The sequence below is a fragment of the Leucopleurus acutus genome (genome assembly GCF_964270905.1).
Source record: "Leucopleurus acutus genome assembly, chromosome: 3".
NCBI classification, from domain to species: domain Eukaryota; kingdom Metazoa; phylum Chordata; class Mammalia; order Artiodactyla; family Delphinidae; genus Leucopleurus; species Leucopleurus acutus.
The window spans coordinates 70,211,517-70,232,353 of NC_139145.1; the positions used below are offsets into that span (position 1 = coordinate 70,211,517).

Consider the following 20,837-nt stretch of genomic DNA (forward strand, 5'->3'; position numbering starts at 1 on the left):
AGAGATAAGGAATTGACTAAAACTGAAGTCTCCATACACATAGCAATGGAGCAACTTCTCTGTGTGCTTTCAAATTAATGAAACAGTGAAAATAAGTCAGTTTGCCATTGTGATGTTAACGTGTCATTGAAGATTTCAGTGATAGCAGTTACTTCACTAGGCACTGAAGTACCGTCTGGAGGGCTGTCCACTGTGCAGACAGAACATTTAAGAATAGAAGGTAAGGACACTCTGATGATTCCCACGGACTAGGAGAATTGGTGGTAGGTCCTTGGATAGAGCTTCTAACCATGCCATGTAGAGAGCACTAGACACAGCACCTTTTCGTGCAACTGGGAGACTCCTGGTATCAAAAAAAGAAAGGAAATTAGACAATGCATTTACGTTGAGAAGAATAAAATGTAAGAATTACAAATTAAGTCACAGTATAGTAACTAAAAATTACTATAGTTACAGAATATTTTTGAGTGCAGGGAAATTCTGCATATAGTGTAGTAACTACTATACTCACATATAATTATTCCCATTTTTTTCAAGTTTGAACAAAATATTTCTCGAAAATAAGAATAGCAAATAAATATTTCTATAAACCCTAACACATTTGGTATCTAACATTAAACCTCAAATTTCCCCTTAGAATTCTTTTAGATAGAAATTCTTCTATCTGAATTTCGATAGTGGTATCTATACATGGACAAATGAAATTCAAACATAATTCTACATATTAATGTTCAATTTCCTTTATCTCTCTCTGGACTCTTCATTTCCATTTGTACATAGTGATAGTATGTCCAGTTGCTCCACAGAGTGTCTCTCTCCAGCTTTCTATGTTTTAGTGACTTCCATTACAGATACTTAATTATCATCAGCAAAATCTGAAATTTTCTGTTGTATTAAATATTTGTTGTTAATCAAACTAACAATCCTTTGGTATTACTTTATTTCATCATTTGGCATGTTTCAGAGATCTGAGCCTTCTTTACCTATATAAGGGCCCAGGCTCCAGGACTGAGAAAATTTGGGTTCAAGAAAGATCTAGCTAACCTGGTTTAGTGGAGGAAAAGCCAGAGTAAGCATAAGCATCGATATTCAATGTGAAGACAATGCGTTTAGATGTAAATTTTGTGTGTGGGAACTTGGTGGGAATTGAGATAGGAACTACTTTTTAAATTGAATCCTCCACGTAACTTGATGGAGTTATTTCTATGAAGAAGCTGCCTGGGATCGACGTTTTAACTTGCAGCCCTCATACCCCACAAATGTTGATGGCTATGCTGTGGTGTTTCCAAAGCTAAGGGATTTTTTAAAAGTGGGAAAAAGGATAAAGGAAAAATCGCAGATTAAACTATTATGATAAAGAAGTACTTAGATTCATGCAAGCTTAAGGTTAATATTTTTGTTTTTCTTTCCTCCTATCTTAAATGATTTCTTCATATGTTTAAAGCAACGTATATTTAATAAGTATTTTTCCTCATAACCACAAAGTCATTATGGATGTTATATATACTTGGTAATAGAAATGAATCCTAATTGAATTATCATAAAATGAATACCCAAGGAAATCTTTGTATAGGTATTACTTACATGACAATGATATTAGCGGTGTTTGAATGTTCCTTTAATAATTCATTTAACCTGATCTGCCGGTATGTCTGAAATAAAACAGAACAAAGTCATCACTAGACCTTTTGAAAACTGGAATTTACCCTGGTTCATAAAGCTATTAAGTAGACAAAAAGAAACCAAAATCAATTTTGGTATAATAAAAATATCTTTTCCAGAATTTTTTAAAAAATTAATGCTTTGCACTATCCAAATATAATTACAACTTAAAGTAGATTTAGTTTACACCACTGGTTCCTCTCATAACCAACTGCAGTTCTTTTTTTTTTTTTAACATCTTTATTGGAGTATAATTGCTTTACAATGGTGTGTTTCTGCTTTACAACAAAGTGAATCAGTTATACATATACATATGTTCCCATATCTCTTCCTTCTTGTGTCTCCCTCCCTCCCACCCTCCCTATCCCACCCCTCTAGGTGGTCACAAAGCACCGAGCTGATCTCCCTGTGCTATGCGGCTGCTTCCCACTAGCCATCTGTTTTACGTTTGGTAGTGTATATATGTCCATGCCACTCTCTCACTTTGTCACAGCTTACCCTTCCCCCTCCCCATATCCTCAAGTCCATTCTCTAGTAGGTCTGTGTCTTTATTCCTGTCTTGCCCCTAGGTTCTTCATGAACTTTTTTTTTTTCCTTAGATTCCATATATATGTGTCAGCATACGGTATTTGTTTTTCTCTTTCTGACTTACTTCACTCTGTATGACAGACTCTAGGTCCATCCACCTCACTACAAATAACTCAATTTCGTTTCTTTTTATGGCTGAGTAATATTCCATCGTATAATATGTGCCACATCTTCTTTATCCATTCATCTGTTGATGGACACTTAGGTTGCTTCCATGTCCTGGCTATTGTAAATAGAGCTGCAATGAACATTGTGGTACATGACTCGTTTTGAATTATGGTTTTCTCAGGGTATATGCCCAGTAGTGGGATTGCTGGGTCATATGGTAGTTCTATTTTTAGTTTTTTAAGGAAACTCCATACTGTTCTCCATAGTGGCTGTATCAATTTACATTCCCACCAAGAGTGCAAGAGGGTTCCCTTTTCTCCACACCCTCTCCAGCATTTATTGTTTGTAGATTTTTTGATGATGGCCGTTCTGACCGGTGTGAGATGATATCCCATTGTAGTTTTGATTTGCATTTCTCTAATGATTAATGATGTTGAGCATCCTTTCATGTGTTTGTTGGCAATCTGTATATCTTCTTTGGAGAAATGTCTATTTAGGTCTTCTGCCCATTTTTGGATTGGGTTGTTTTTTTTTGATATTGAGCTGCATGAGCTGCTTGTAAATTTTGGAGATTAATCCTTTGTCAGTTGCTTCATCTGCAAATATTTTCTCCCATTCTGAGGGTGGTCTTTTCATCTTGTTTATGGTTTCCTTTGCTGTGCAAAAGCTTTTAAGTTTCATTAGATCCCATTTGTTTATTTTTGTTTTTATTTCCATTTCTCTAGGAGGTGGGTTCAAAAGGATCTTGCTATGATTTATGTCATAGAGTGTTCTGCCTATGTTTTACTCTAAGAGTTTGATAGTGTCTGGCCTTACATTTAGGTCTTTAAGCCATTTTGAGTTTATTTTTGTGTATGGTGTTAGGGAGTGTTCGCATTTCATACTTTTACATGTACCTGTCCAGTTTTCCCAGCACCACTTATTGAAGAGGCTGTCTTTTCTCCACTGTATATTCTTGCCTCCTTTATCAATGATAAGGTGACCATATGTGCATGGGTTTATCTCTGGGCCTTCTATCCTGTTCCATTGATCTATATTTCTGTTTTTGTGCCAGTACCATACTGCCTTGATTACTGTAGCTTTGTAGTATAGTCTGAAGTCAGGGAGCCTGATTCCTCCAGCTCCATTTTTTCTTTCTCAAGATTGCTTGGCTGTTCGGGGTCTTTTGTGTTTCCATACAAATTATGAAATTTTTTGTTCTAGTCTGTGCAAAATGCCAGTGGTAGTTTGATAGGGATTGCATTGAATCTGTAGATTGCTTTGGGTAGTAGAGTCATTTTCACAATGTTGATTCTTCCAATCCAAGAACATGGTATATCTCTCCATCTATTTGTATCATCTTTAATTTCTTTCATCAGTGTCATAATTTTCTGCATACAGGTCTTTCATCTCCTTAGGTAGGTTTATTCCTAGATATTTTATTCTTTTTGTTGCAATGGTAAATGGGAGTGTTTCCTTAATTTCACGTTCAGATTTTTCATCATCAGTGTATAGGAATGCTAGAGATTTCTGTGCATTAATTTTGTACCCTGTTACTTTACCAAATTCATTGATTAGCTCTAGTAGTTTTCTGATAGCATCTTTAGGATTCTCTATGTATAGTATCATGTCATCTGCAAACAGTGACAGCTTTACTTCTTCTTTTCCGATTTGGATTCCTTTTATTTCTTTTTCTTCTGTGATTGCTGTGGCTAAAACTTCCAAAACTATGTTGAATAAGAGTGGTGAGAGTGGGCAACCTTGTGTTGTTCCTGATCTTAGAGGAAATGCTTGCAGTTTTTCACCATTGAGGACGATGTTGGCTGTGGGTTTGTCATATATGGCCTTTATTATGTTGAGGAAAGTTCCTTCTATGCCTACTTTCTGGAGGGTTTTTATCATAAATGGGTGTTGAATTTTGTCGAAAACTTTTTCTGCATCTATTGAGATGATCATATGCTTTTTCTCCTTCAATTTGTTAATATGGTGTATCCCACTGATTGATTTGCAAATACTGAAGAATCCTTGCATTCCTGGGAGAAACCCCACTTGATTATGGTGTATGATCCTTTTAATGTCCCACTGCAGTTCTTGATACATATGTCTTAAGTTATTTTTTTAAAAAATCACATGTAAGATTAATGAAAAGGAAGCAGGAGAGAAAGAATACCTTGGTCTTATAAAGTTCAAGCTCATTATCTGTTATTCGCCATGGTTCATCTTCTTTCATTTTATCTGCAATGTCTTGTTCTTTATCATCTTCATGAAGTCTGTATGGCTCAATCATTTCATCAAAAGCTACAATACTTAGAAAAACAGAATACAGATAATTAACCTTATGCTGAATTACTTAACAGTAAGATCTTAAACACTAAATTATAACTTGAAAAGTTAGTGTAATTATAACTATAGAAGTTAGTGTTTTCCAACCATCGTGCTCCCTTCCATACTCTGACTATAACAATCACTCTGGCAATTTATTTTGAAAATAGCAATCACTAGTTTCTCTAACTGATTAGAAATTTAGAATCATATTCATAATAAAAGAACTGCAATTTTAACTGCTAGTGCAGGTTTCCTTGTATCTGCCCCTGCTCCTATACCCCAGCCCGCCAACCTAAATAAATTTTATCACATAAGCCAAAATGATCCTGTTAAACAATAAGTCTAATTGTGTTACTCCTTTACTCAAAACACTCAATTGCTTTCCCAGTTCAAGTACCACTGAAGAGAAGTAGTGTAAGAAAAGGTACTAGAACATTTTGAAGGGAGGAAAGGGCAGATATTAAACATTTAAGATCCAGAATTAAGCTGTAGGTCCAAAGATACTAAAAAGGACAAAAGATAGTGGAAGAACATGAACAGCATTCTAAACCTCTATGAATGTGAAAAACATATTTTTCAGAACCAGTCTCATACAAATCTCCTAGTATATATTCTTCTATAAGAGAAAAAAATGTCTCCCTGACTACAACCTTACAAGGTATACCTTACTGTTCTCTACTTAAAATGAATTCTTTATACCAGCTTCATCATATATTCAACATATATCTGAAAGTAATTAAAATTATGTACAGTAATATAAATATATATAATTATAACAACTTCCATATACCATTTCCAGGTAGAATAGTCCACAAGTCTACTTTTCTTTGACTCTTGAGAATTGTGAATGCAATTACTATAGGCAAATTCTTAGATTTTTTTCCCTATTTCAGTAAAAAAACAAAATAGTGGAAAGTATTACACATGTGGAGTAAGGACTGAGTGGTCATAATGAACAATGGAAATTTAAAGAACCATGTGGAATTTCTGTGGCACTAATGATTTTCAAAAACTACTTGTAAATCAGTAATTGAATTCTTCTCTAAATATTAAAAACCCTTTAGACTTACTTCAATATCTGCAATAGGCATGCCAACTATCTGCTAGATTAAAAACAAGCTGACTTCACATGTAACTAACAGCAGGCAAAGTCCCCAGGTAATTAAGTTAAATGATCTGTTAGCATGTCTGAGTAGGTCATCCATAAAAGAATCAGAAATTTATACAAAGTAATTAATCCAATAACTTACTTTTCTTTCTTTGGTTTAGTATTAATATCTCCTAAGACCATGATATCAGAGAAGTCTATCCGGAACTTGCTAAGCAAAGTAGCCATCCTAGAACAAAGCATTGAGACACATGAAGGATGTATATAGAAGTATTCTTATTCTATTTAGGGCTGAATCGATAGGTACTAAACAGAGTCCATCTGAATTAACTTACAAAGTAGACATCTAAATTCTGAGTAGAAACTTGTGTTGTATTCTTTTACTTTCTCTGAATCTCTCCTTAGTATCCAATAATGAATGGACAGAGCAAGACATTAATAATGAAATCTGAATGGCAACTAGTTTTTTTAAAGTTAATTTTAGTCAAATTATATTGGTAAGTATATGTATTTCAGTAAAAACTAGTAAACAGTTATTTTAAAATTATTTTTGGATTATTCTTCTATCCACAAATAATGCATATTTCAAGGTCCAACTCTGACTTTTCGGGCAAAACTGAAGCTATAACTGATGGCAGATTAAGTTCACAGCTTTTTTTTTTTTTTTTTTTTTTAAACTGGGACAAACGTGAAAAGGAGCTCCAATAAGCCTCTAATTTTTCAGTAAATAAATACCTTTTTGGAGGCAGAGTTGGCAATTAAACTTTGGTGGTAACAACAAAAAAGTTGAAACACACATACAGGAAAAGCAATTAACAAAACAGGATTTTATTTTTAATAAAATGAGTTTTCTAAATTAAGGTAACAGAAAACAAATAAGCTATAGGTTTAACTTTTAAATTACTAGTATTTCTTGCATAATTCATGATTTGAAATGTATAAACACTTAGCTCAACTCCAGTGTAAATCTACTAAGTGCCTAATATGTGTTATAGGACTCACAAAACTCAAATCTAAGATAAGAAAATAATTCAAGCCTCAGAATGTAATGATTGGTATCAAGTGTATCGTGTTTCAGGAAGGGAATGTAACAACTAGAAAGAAACAGGGAAGGCGTTATGAGGAAGGTGACAATAAGTACTGGGGTTTTAAAGAAGGGAGTTATTTTAACAGAGAAGGGAGGAGGCAAGTGAAGAACTATTTGTAGTAGACAGATGAGAGCAGGCAAAGAAGTGAAAGTCTGAAATCATATGTTTGTTTAGAGCAGATGTAGAAATGTAAACTGAAGTACAAGGCGTATTTGGGGGAATAGGAGATATAGACAGAAAGGAAACAGGAGGACAGATTGTAAAGGGCCCTGTCGCCTAGACTCTCTGTGGTGTGTAACAGAGAAGTTAAAAATATTTGGGGCAGAGGCATCACATGATCAAAGCTTTGCTTTCTAAACGTGAAATTGGGAGCAATATGCATGATATATTACGAAATGATCAGAGATGAGACACAGTGTGCTTAGAGAAGCAATGAAACCAGAACTAGAATTGTGACAGGACAGACAGAAATAAGAAAATGGACAATGCCATCCTCCATTTCTGTTGTCTAGAAGTCTACAAAATATAACGCATATACAAATATCACTTTTGTGTATTTTTTACCGATTTTCTTTTTAAAAAAGGCTGCTTAACACTTTGATGCTGCAAGTATTTAATAAAGATTTTCTAAAATGTTAATATGTTAAAAAAATATTACATATAAGTAAAACCAAGAATCCAAACTTAAATGTTAAGACTAAAAGAGAATGAGGTTTTACTTGTTTAACTAGACTTTTCAGCTTCACTACAGAACAGAGCAACATGACTGACATTTTCTGTGTCGTCTAATTGTTATTCCTATCAAATCTATATTGAAATAATGAAGTACTACTAGATAAATGCCCATCAATTTAAAACAGACTTACGCTCTCCGGTCATGGTCTATTCTGTTTATTTTTCCACCAATGAATACTCTGATCTTACAATCTTTCCACTTTTTCTTGGTAGTCAGAAGATAAGGTATCAATAAGGTCAAACCTGAATCATAAAAATATAACAAATCACTTATTAAAACACTAATTTCTCAATTTAGAACTTTTAATTCAAGTTAGTTGCTAAAAACACCTTTATTATAACTCAATATGAAACAAAATTGTTCTTTCAGCCCTTCCTTAATAATTCAGTCAAAAAGCCACTTGGCAGGCCTGAATAAGGAGAGAGGCCCAGTGGAGTCAGGGCCCATGCGAGGAAGTCAAAGAAATGAGATAGTGGCCTGGCAGGGTAGGGAGACTGGTTATATCAGGACTGAGGAAAAGAGTATTCACTGAAGCTAACGGGAGCCATATTTCTCAATGGAATGAGAAACATAAAAAGGGAGAAGCTGGAGCGAACCCTGCAGTGTTGCAATGGAAGTGGTTTCAATCTATACCTGTATATACAAATAGGTGTGTGTGTGTGGGGGGTGGGTGGGTGTGTTTCCTACATCTGTCCACTAAGAGGGCCTGGGAGCAGTCACACCCTAGTAGAAATGGGCATTTCTAATGCCCTGACCTTTGTTTCTAAATACCATTCTCCACTAAAAGGAATCAAGTCTCTTTGGATAAAGGGTGATTCAAGTGTTGGTGTAGGTAAAGTACAAAACTGAGCCTGGAATGTCTTATTTTATCAGAAAATAAAGAATGATTTGGACATGACAAATGGACACAGAAGTTATCCTAAAGAGAATACTGCTGGCCAAATCTGGGACAACATGAAAACAAACTATGAGAATGAAAAAATCATAATCCACTGAATAAAACAGGAATCCATAAGCCCACACAGAAGTAAAGAGAAAGCTCCTCTTTATAGTTAAACACCAACTAATAAATGAAGAAATGACAGGATTGGAAGAATCACCATTTGGACACCACAAACACACCACAACAATCGTAACAGCAAGAATAAATTCAGGCAGAAATATCAATGGATGCTAAAGATGGTGCCAAAAATAGCAGTAATGATGGTATATGTGCATAGTCTCAAAGTAACTCCCCATGCCCCAAATATCATAATCATAAAAGGGGGTAACGATAAGTTTTCAGTATATAAACCTTGGGAAAACCACCTGACTCAATGGTCAAAGCTACCTTCACCAGTGATGAGACAAATCAACACTATGCCACCTGATAAGACGCAGACAGAAGGGCACAGCATCACTTCTGTGATATTTCTACCCACAGAAACTAATTATGATGAATCATTAAACAGCACTCCAAATCAAGTGACATTGTACAAAATGGTCTGTAGTATCTAAAATTAATGTTAAAGTCATGAAGCTCAAGGAAGGACTGAGCAACTTTCAATTTGAAGGATACTGAAGGGACAGGACAACAAAGTGTGATGCCTGATTCTGGAACTAATCCTGTTGCTTTGGGGGACCTGGCTTAACGGGAATGGGGTCAATGAAGAGTATATACCATTTCCTAGTACTACCCCCAAAACTTCAGAAAATTTAAACAACTTAAAAACATATGTTAGCAACCTTACCTCCATCATCAAAAAGCCACCAGACATCAATAGTGTTCTTTCCCTGTTTTTTCTGAAACTGTGTACTGGCTTCAAGAAGCTTTTGGTCAGCTACATTTAAAGGCACAGCAGGGCCTTTGGGTTCTGAAGGATCAAGCAGAAAAATAAGATATTAGGGAGAAGGTAAATATTAAAGTATATTTTGCTAAATTCCCATAGTTCCCTAACTTTTGTATATTCAAATGTTTATAATGTAGTTGTATATATGACATCAATCATAAGGTTACAGTTGTTTACAATTTAATAAATATACTTTTAAAAGGGTTACAGATAAATAATATCTCTATAATACCTAAACTCATCCAAATTATCTTGCCTAATTTCTAATATTTTGAAGCATTCTGAATGAAAGAGAAACATAAAAACTACTAAAGAAAATTATGATCGCTAGATTTTGATTTTTGAAAAGCTGTTTCAGGCTAACTGGGCAAATTAAGCTTATGCCTGTTCCATGAACATAATTTCTTTTGTAATCTGGTTTCTCAATAATTTAAAGCTCAAAAAAAATTTTAAATGTAACGTTATCTGTAATATAAAAGACAGAAAGAAATGGGAGACATATCAATACAGTCATGCAGTTATCACAATGAAACCACTCAGTCTAAGGAAAAACTCCCTCATCTATACCTAACTTTTGTCCCCTCAATATGTGAGGCCCAATTCTAAAGCCATATAACCACCACATCTTTCTTTGAATCACAGAAAGACCGTGGGAACTCCTAGGAAGGGCACCCATCTACTGTAGGTCTAAAGAACAATTTATCAAGGGAGTTCCCATTATGTATCCCCAGGAATTAAAAAGGAAGAAAAAAAAATCAGCACTGACTCTGTGAGCAAGCAAATGACTATAATGAAATCCCTACACCAAATTTTAAAAGCATAAATCCACAGAAGGAAGTCTGATCACTTTTGTAGAATGTCTATCATTCACTTTTCATGCTGCCATGATGTACGCAAAACATGACGAATGATTTTGCATGATGAAATAATATGGCTACCAAACCACACTGCTCCGTAACTCTCACCTCTATCTCCTTCTCATAAAATTCATGTACGTTGACATGACTGTATCTCCCAAACGCAGCAGTACTGTGAGAAATATTGTAATTTTTGAAATGAGAAATATATTAGTATCAAAATTAAGGACTTGGCTGGGTACAACTGATGGTAAAGAATGCAAGTGACACTGTAAATAAACCTATTTCAGTGTCTCTACTTATCATCTAAACCATGCAGTTTAAATTTAAAAATTAAAATACTGACTTTCAGGATTTGAATATTTCTGAAATACTACCATGATTTAAAAGAATTTGTCTTTGATATATCCCCTTTTCCTGGGGTAATTTAATGCTTTAGTTGGCCTAATGATAATTTTTCTAATCTGCATTTAATAAAAAACTGTAACATAACCTCACCATGGAAATAAAAACCAAGGTAAAGAAAGAAAATAATAAGATTGGAGTTAAAGAATTAACAGTATGAGAAAAAGGATTAAAATAAAATGATGAAAAATGCCTGCCTTTTTTCAACAGTGGTTGAGTTGGAGTCTTGCCATCCTCTTCCTCATCTAGATTATGTTTAAAAAACACAAAATATAAGTTAATTGCCTTCTTATTAATAAAATAATGAAAATGTAACTAGAACACATTTATAAATAAAACATAGTATGAAGAAACAGTGTGAAAAATAATTAAGACTGAAGATATTTTCTACACTGAGTGTTCAGGATTTGAAAAAGCAAACATATTTTAGACTCCTCCAACAGGGCTACTGAGTAACACCCACCCCTAAATTTCATTCCTGTAAAACGGACAAAAACTTTAGAATTTTTAAACTTTTAAACTTTCATACTTGAAATTAGTTGCTCTGGCTTATCGAGTAGAAATATGATATTATAAAACTGATGTTGCAAGTAATACATAAATTTCAAACATGCCACTGCATCACTGTGCAAATGACTGACAAGGAATTTTAGAAGCACTTAATAGATATATTTAGTATTTGTAAAAATTAATCACCACTTGAAATATTTAGGAATTTGATCAGAGACAAGAGTCTTTTGGTTTATATAAAATGCAAGGTTATACAGGAGTGATTTTTCAAATACATAAATTTATATATATACATATATGTGTATATATATATACACATATATACACGTGTGTGTGTACATGCATGTATATAGCATATGTCGGTCCATTTACATATCTATAAATATTTCCTAGGGTTAATAGTTTTCCTAATCTGAAATTTTTTTCGTATTCTAAGCTGTACTTTTTGTTTAAGGCACATAAAACTCCCAACTTGGACAGGAAAGAGTACACTGCAGTGGGCTCTTGAGTCAGACTCCCAGCATTCCAAGATCCCTTCTTCTAGCTGTGTGACCTTAAGCTAGTTACTTTACTTAACTCCTCACTTTCCTCATTTGTTAAAAGGGTGAACAATACCTACCTCTTAAGGTTGTCATATTGCAAGCATTAATGCACTCAGCTCAGTGCCTAGCACAAAACATATATTCAAAGGGTACTCTTTCTGTCCCTCTGCATACTGCATGCCTCAATAAGACAGACGTACCAAATATAATAACTATACCAGAATGTTTATAATTCTGAAGACGTTTAAAATTATATAAACTTTCCTATATTTTCTCTACTAATTTTGAAAATAATTGGCTAAATAGAAAATAAGCACAAAATAAATGCTATTTTTGAATGCTAATTTTTATGCCTGTTATGGAACAAGAAACATTTCAATTATTACATTTAATTTAATAGTATTAAATATTACTGTTCATATAAAGTAGATATTTGATATTATCTATTTTTAATGATAATAAAAAACATAAATATAACTATGGACATTCTGTATTCATTTCAAAGAGCTCAGAAATGTCAAGGAAATCTTGACACTGAAAAATGATTTTAAACTAAGTTAAAGGCGTTTACATTTTTATAATAAAAAGATGAGTAGAAATGTACTGACCCAGTTCCCTACTCTATAAAAATAGACTTCATAAGATTGTGACATACATTAATGAGCTAATGAATGGATAACATCTACTACAATGTGAGAGGAACAGTAGATGCCTGATAAATATATTACTTCTCCTCCTATCATAGTTTTACCTGTTAATTCCTAACAGATTCCGTAAAGAAAGGATCTGTTTTAGGCAAGAGAAAAGGACAACAACAACAAACGAGGAAATGAAAGAATGTATACCACAAACTAAAAATAAATGCAGGAACATAAGAGTTATCAGAACCAGTTTATAGAATTTTGAGGTGAAATAGAAAAAAAAAAGATTATAATCAAGCCAGCAAAGAATTGATACGGAAAATGGGTCTCAACTAAACTCTCAACTACCACTACTCTAAGCAAACAAGGTAAATAAGGAGGAAAGAAAAAGCAACATTAATGCTTCTAAATAATCTAGAAGAGATTTCAGAGATAGGAGTTGTCCAAGGTTATCAATTTCAGAAAAAGAATGGTAATTATTTTTCAGGAAGCAAAAGTATGATACGGATTGATGATTTACAGTGCAGATTTTTCTTGTTGCATGTCAGCTGGGAGTAGGACAGATGGAGATACTAGGCTGAACAGAGGTAGGAGAGTGAGGGTGGGAGAGTAAGATTTGGAAGTCATTCCTCTTTCCTTCTCATAAACATGACATAGAGATTTGTGGATGAAATTATCCCAGAGTCTCAGGAGATTTGGAAATCTTTTTGTGGCTTAAACCACATTAGCCACCAGGAGTATTTATTTCTGTAATTATGGCCCAACAGTTCAGCAGACAAACGTAAATTGCTCATTTCTTGGGAGGAGACTACATTGAGCAATAAAATTACACTTGATATTTTACTACATTGTTTTACCTGAACAATACCAGGTAGAGTAGATGTAAAAATATTCTGAGTATCTCAGCACATAAACAAAACCCCTGGTATTGAAGTATCTTGATTTACAAAAAAAATTATGTAAACTAATTTTATAAACATCATTCCTTTCAGTGTTATCATATGCTATATACACATTACTCCAAAACTACCATGTTTCTTTCCAAGTTCAGATTAATCTATGCTTCAAATTAAAATTAAGTATAAATAAAAACATACAAGAGCATGTTTAATTAACTGGCATGGTTTCTGTTCTATGATCTACTTAATACCTTACAAATAATCATTTGTAGCCATAAATTTTACCTGAGCAACTAGAAATGAACAATACACGTTTGAGAACTGGTTACTTTGTAAGACATACCATATAATAAAAACTATTTCTTCCAAAATTAAAACATTACCATTAATAAAACTTCTTGTTTGAATAAAAATTACCTTTATGTGTAATGGATTTTTCACTAGATGGTTTAGAAGTATCTAAATCTGATTTTTTACTATACTCCACACTTAGTACCACATCCTTAACACCAGGAGACTTCTCTTGTGATGACAGTAATTCTTCTGTAGACATAAAGTATTCAAAATGTTATCTGAATCTTTTAACAAAAGAGGGCATCATGGTATAATAGCAATTAAATGACAATTTTAAGCAAAGTTGATAATGGTAAGTAAGTTTATAATGAATAATTTCTTATTATAAACAAATGTGACAATCAATTTTGAAATGACTATTCAACTAAATATCTTTAGCCACAACTAACTGTCAGACATTTGAATTAGGTGATGGGGAATCAGTAATGAGTGAGATGTACAGAACATAAGAATCTGGTAGACAAAAGAATGATGTATAAAATGTGAACCAACTCTACTCTAAAAGTCATTTACACATGTAAAAAATGTAGGATGTGACAAATGTTCATATACATATAAGATGACAGACAACAGTGAAAAATTATACCCATGACTATAAAGCCAAAACTAGGGGATAGAGTTCTTTCCTAAGCTCATGGTGAAAGTGCCGTCTCTATTTTTAAAGCACTTTCTTCATTTTTTGTTTTTTGGGAAGGAGTTAGTAAACGTTTAGCTTCCACAATAAAAAAGATTTATCATAAAGACAAACATAATATGAAATTGATCTTCTATCCATAATCCTCATCACTGATATGTGTATATTAAGAGAAATAACAATAGAAAGTATGTAAGCCTCAGTGCCAGCACTATGCTAAGAGCTTCACAGACAGTATCTTCACAATAGCCTTATGAATAAAGATGAGGAAACTGAGGCTTGGAAGTCAACAAATTTGCCCCAGCTACGAAACTACTAAGAGAAAAAGCTGGAATTTGCAAAGCATATCTGACTCTACAGCCTATGCTCTTAAGCCCTGTGCTAAAGCAAATTCCTGTCTCCAAATCTTAATGATGAATAAGGAGACTTTCAAAACAATTCTTATGATTATAAACACGTGAAAATATTTTCTTGAACTTCCAATCACATTTAAACCTCAGCAAATTACAGAGTATATCATTTATTAGCCAAACTCTGATGTTTTTGAGAGTGAAAGGGAACACTACTAATAATTATGCAGAGTTATTAACAGGTATCCTAAACCAAAATTACTGTTAGAGCATAACAAGCATAATAAATAGTATTTTGCAAGGCCTACTCCAGAGTAAGAAAATGCATTTTCAGCAGGCCATACTTTTGTGTTACATGGATAAAGACCTCAAAGCATTCCTTTCAGAAATGCACAATACCCTTAAAGTGGTGGGGGGAGTGGGAGGATTAGAACAGCTTAAATACATGAACAGATGAGGAAAGTTCATTATATGCCTCTCAGCTATTTAGCCTTAGCTAATTTTGATGACCTGGTTAATTAATTGATAAGGATAAAATATTAGGTACACAAATTTTCTTAAACTTAACAGTATTTTTTAAGCTACAAGGAAATCATTAGAGGATATGGAATTTTCCATAGTTTTTATAAAGTTGCCCAAAGTGCTAAGTATACTTTAACAGGTTTTAAGCTTAATGAAAAAAAAGTTTTAAAAGCTTAAAAAATTATATAGTTTGAGAGGAGATCAGTGGGTGTCAGGGGTTAGAAAACAGGGAAAGGGTATGAATGGAAGCTATCATGCAGTAGCACAAGGGAGATCTTTGTGGTGATGGAACAGCTCTGTATCTTACATGAAACAACATATGTGACAAGTGAAACAGAACCACACACGTCCTTGTGTGCACATTTGTACACACAAGTGTATGTAAAACTGGTGAAACCTGAATAAGGTATGTAAATTGTCCCAATGTCAATTTCCTGGTTTTGATACAGAACTATAGATAAGATGTTACCAGTGGGGGAAACTGGAGAGGGTACACAAATTTTTGTGAATCTATAATTACTTCAAAATGAGAAAGTTACAAAATATAGTCTTTTCTGAAGAAAGAGTAAATGATATAACAAAGTTTAGTTTTTCATTATTAATATGCCTCTATGTACAAAGTATATCTTCCATAAACATGAAAATGTCTAAAATGTTTTCCTCTGATTATTTTATTTATCATGTAGTTTTATAACTTTGGCCAAACTACAATCATAACTAATATTTGTTTCTCTCAAACTTATGATTTGAATTGAATTTTATTCTATTAATAATTACTAGCCACCATTCAGGTTGGTACAAAGAGAAAATCCAAACTTTGGTAGAGCCAATCAGATCTGATCTTAAAATGCCATACAATAAGTATATGACACATATTAGATGGTAAATATTAAAATTATTAAAGAATTTGTAGAATTACATATAATTTTCTAACAAAGTAATTTATATTTTTAACATAAAAAATGTATTTCAAACAAGATTTACCTTGTCCTTGAAGATGAGATATATCCAGACCCTCTTTTAGGCGGATAACTACTACTCCATATTGTATATCAAAGGCGTCACTGTAACAAGAAAAAAACAAAAAAAAATTCTTTTAAATCACAAAAATTTCTGTCTCCTCTATAAAATGAAGGCAATAGTAGATGATCTCTAAATTTACTTTCAGCTTTAAGTATCTGATTCTTATAATATGCTTTAAAAATTACAGTGACATCCATATTTTCTCCAGATTCACTGGAGAAAAAATTAATAGACATGTTAACCTTCCTCTGCTGTACTGTGAAAGATCTAATTAACTATTAGAGAAGAAATAACTACAAGTATTTTAAAAAATAGTTAATAAAGTAATTGAATCAAAATCAATTTCCTTAAAGAAAATCCAGTGAATATAGCTCTCAGTCTACTTCAGACTAAAATAGCTAAATGTTTTTGCTATAAGGTATAGAAATTTCTATAATCTATATAATTTCTTTAAGCTATAGAAGTTGATTTGCAGTTTCAGACCCTCCATACTGTTAATACATACATAGTAAATAAAATATACCTCAACTGTTCAAGGTATTTAAAATCACAACCAGAACATAAGTGTCACAAGATAAAAGAGTAAGCAGTATCACTGCTTTAAAATAGCCATCAACGTCTATGGTTCCAGAAACCAGAGAGCAATATTTTACCTATCTTTAAACTGCTGCTTGACATATAATACTTGGATTAATACTTGACTCTCAGAGCAAACATTCACTTCAGTTCCTAAAAGATCAGTGTCAGAAAAGACTCCTTTCTTTCAGCGCTCCCATTATGACAAACTACAACTAATAATGAATGAATTATTTGCAAAAATGTCACTTTTTCTATTTTCTAGGATAATTACTCCATCTCACTGGTCTTACATCTTCAAAGAAAAAAAGCATACTCTTTGGCTCAAAGCCCACATGATGTAGTCTTTCTTTCACAGTCTCCTTCTTTCCCTAATCCCCATGCGTACAAAGTACAGACTACAGAATTAAAAAGGGAGAGTGAAGTGCTGTTTACGAAAAAGTTAACAAACCCAAAGCCAAAGACCAGTCACAACCTCTGACAAACCAGCAGAGCTTGAATTTTACTAAAAACCATTTAACAATTACTTGGGAAATCTTAAGTATCGTATATTTTACTAATGAATATAAAGAGATTTATGAAAGTAAAGTATGAGATCTGGTTACTTCCACAAAGATGTTTCAAGGTAGCTATGAAAACAAAAGCATTATATGTGATACAGGCAAATAATTATATGGTTCTACCAATAGATACAACAGGAGCTCCAGGAAGGGAAATAACTCCAGTGAGTTAAGGATAAACAGATAAAACTTCACAGAGAAGTAGGATTTGAATCTGGTACTAGAGTTATTTTGCCAAATATAAATTTTTTTTAAATGACAATTTTTATAAAGAAATACTTTATAAGGAGTGAACAGTTCTATTTCAGCAGCATCTATGACAAGAAGAAGACTACTCTTCAAGTATGATGTACTAAGAAGGAATCCTTATCCTCTATAAAACAGTGTGAATGAGATAAAGAGATTTGCTAAATAAATACTAGGAATACTAGAAAAAGTACTTTTCAAGATTAAAAACAAAATATGACAAAATAGAAATTTTATTCTTTTCATTAAATAACTCAGTCCCAAAACACCTTTGTAATAGATTAAACAGATACGTATCCAAAAATAACATGGATAGATTCAAATCAGAAAGACAAAGTAACAAAAGGATAAGAACTCATTAGACAACCTGTAAGAAGGAAATTAAAGTGAAGTAAATCAAAACTATGCTGTCTTATAAACATCATTGGAAATACCACTGAAAAGTGAATAGTAAACGCAGAACTTAATACTTCAAGGGGGTGGAAAAGCAAACATATAAGTGCATTTTAAAAAAAGAAATGTAAATAACTTCCAAATGATTATTTTCATTCTATGCTTCTACTAGAAGAGACTATATGAGAAACAGACTTCAAAAACCAGTGCAAGCTTTCAAAATTAATATTTTCTGAATCAACTAAGTTACTGAATTAAAAGGATACTTACTGAAATAAGTTTATATACATATCCATATCCCTCATATCTGCTTGCAACCAGTCTTTCTTAAATCCAAGGACAAGTGTGTTTGGTTTCATACGCCCAAGACCAGCAGCCTAAAACACAGAAAAAATACAACTTTAAAGATATGCCACTCACAAAATGCTTTTTAAATGACAATATCCTCCTAATGGACAGCCTCTAAACATTTTTATTTTTAACGTGTTTTTATAAATTTATTTATTTTATTTATTTATTTTTAGCTGTGTTGAGTCTTCGTTGCTACGCATGGGCTTTCTCTAGTTGCAGTGAGCGGGAGCTACTCTTCATTGGGGTGCGGGGGCTTCTCACTGCTGTGGCTTCTCTTGCTGCCGAGCACGGGCTCTAGGCGCGTGGGTTTTCGTAGTTGTGGCTCGTGGGCTCTAGAGCGTAGGCTCAGTAGTTGCGGCGCATGGGTTTAGTTGCTCCACGGCATGTGGGATCTCCCCAGACCAGGGATCAAACCAGTGTCCCCTGCATTAGCAGGTGGATTCTTAACCACTGTGCCACCAGGGAAGTCCCTAAACATTATAAAATTGTGTACCCTTATCAGCAAAAATAGTTGAGCATCCAATGCATGCATATTTATAAATTATACATACATTAATTATATTACTTATGATTAAACATACACAAAAATAGAAGATAAACACCTGAAAAGTTCTAAATGCATATTTTGTACTTTTATGATTTATCAGAATTTTCATTTTTAGGAAGGGAAAGATGATGGAATATACTTAACCTTTCATAAAAATCATAACAATACAGTGGTATTCCCAGTTACATATTTTGCCATTAAAACCTAGAAGCAGAAGTCCAAATTGAATACATGCGTTGTTGGCTACAGTTCAGAATTCCATCAGTTTTTCTTGCAACTTCATGTAGAGTTGCAATTCAATATGCTTATACAAATATGCTCCCAGATCCAATTAATTTCTTCTTTTGTAATTTAAAAAAAATTAATTAATTAATTTTTGTCTGCATTGTATCTTTGTTGCTCTCACGGACTTTAGTTGCAGCGAGTGGGGGCTACTCTTCATTGTGGTGCACAGGCTTCTCACTGCAGTGGCTTCTCTTGTTGCGCAGTGTGGGCTCTAGGCGTGCGGGATTCAGTAGTTGTGGCACGCGGGCTAAGTAGTTGTGGCTTGCAGGCTCTAGAGCGCAGGCTCAGTAGTTGTGGCACATGGGCTTAGTTGCTCTGCGGCATGTGTGATCTTCCCGGACCAGGGCTTGAACCTACGTCTCCTGCACTGGCAGGTGGATTCTTAACCAGTGCGCCACCAGGGAAGTCCTCTTTCATAATATTTTAAAACACACTAAAAATTCTATTCCCAAGGTTGGCTACTCACATAAGATTTTTTTTTTATGGTAAAAGATAAATAAAACAGTTTGCCATTTTAGCCATTTTAACATGTACAATTCAATGGCATTAATTACATTCACAATGTTGTACAACCAACCCCACTATCTGTTTCCAAAAGTTTCTCATCACCCTAAACAGAAATTCTGTAAACACTAAGTAATAACTACCCGTTCTTTCCTCCCTCCAGGCCCTGGTAACACCTAATCTACTTTTGTCTCTACGAGTTTGCTTATCCTAGATATTTCCTATAAATGGAATCACACAATATTTGTCCCTTGTGTCTGGCTTATTTCATTTAGCATAATGTCTTCCAGGTTCATCCATGTTACAGCATCTATTAGAACTTCTTTCCTTTTTATGGCTGAATAATATTTCATTCTATGTGTATACTACATTTTGTCTATCCATTCATCTGTTGATACATGCTTAGGTTGTTTCTATCTTTTGGCTACTGTGAATAATGCTGCAACAACCACTGGCCTACAAATATCTGTGTGACTCCCAGCTTTTAATTTCTTTGGGTATATGCCTAGGAGTAGACTTGCTGGATATACAGTAATTCCTTGTTTAGACTTTTGAGGAACTACTAAGCTGTCTCCCACAGCAGCTGCATCATTTCACACTCCCACCAGCAATGCAAAGGTTCCAATTTCTCCACATCCTCAGCAACACTTGTTAGTTCCTGTTTGTTTGTTTACTTAATTACACACATGCTAGTAGTGTAAAATGGTATCTCACTGTAGCTTTGATTTGCATTGCTCTAGTGACTAATGATACTGAGCATTTTTTCATGTGCTTATTAGTTATCTTTATTTCTTTGGAGAAATGTTTATTCAAGTTATTAGCAAATTTTTTAATTGGGTTGTCTGTCTTTTTGTTGCTGCTTTAGGAATTCTATGTATATTTTGGATATTAAACCTTATCAGATATATGATGTAAAAAGATTTTCTTCCATTCTGTAGATTGTCTTTTCATTTTCTTGATAATGTCCTTAGATGCACAAAAGTTTTTAATTGTGAAGTCGAATTTGTTTACTTATTTGTTTTGTTGCTTGTGCTTTTGGTGCCATATCTAAGAATCCATTGCCAAATTCAAGGTCATGAAGATCTACCTCTATGTTTTCTTTAAAGAGCTTTATGGTTTTAGCCCTTACATTTAGATCTTAGATCCATTTTGAATTATTTTATGTGCCATGAGGTCACACTTAAGTTTTTATAGGTGATATACTTAAATCATTTT

At 33.6% G+C, this 20,837-nt stretch overlaps 1 protein-coding gene across 2 annotated transcripts in view; it reads right to left on the reverse strand.

Annotated features, from left to right (window-relative positions):
* Nucleotides 1–207: 207 nt before the first annotated feature.
* Nucleotides 208–20,837, reverse strand: part of SLC12A2 (solute carrier family 12 member 2) — a gene marked incomplete at both ends in the record, with an annotated part of 105,929 nt that continues 85,299 nt past the window's right edge. Inside the window, 10 exons of one of the 2 annotated variants that reach the window (XM_082835225.1) lie at nt 208–343; nt 1,585–1,652; nt 4,508–4,643; nt 5,913–5,999; nt 7,725–7,836; nt 9,325–9,447; nt 10,883–10,930; nt 13,695–13,820; nt 16,122–16,201; nt 18,206–18,312. In XM_082835225.1, coding sequence (XP_082691351.1) covers nt 208–343; nt 1,585–1,652; nt 4,508–4,643; nt 5,913–5,999; nt 7,725–7,836; nt 9,325–9,447; nt 10,883–10,930; nt 13,695–13,820; nt 16,122–16,201; nt 18,206–18,312 — 1,023 coding nt within the window. The remainder of the gene's footprint in view (nt 344–1,584; nt 1,653–4,507; nt 4,644–5,912; nt 6,000–7,724; nt 7,837–9,324; nt 9,448–10,882; nt 10,931–13,694; nt 13,821–16,121; nt 16,202–18,205; nt 18,313–20,837) is intronic. The other variant, XM_082835226.1, reaches the window with a different exon arrangement.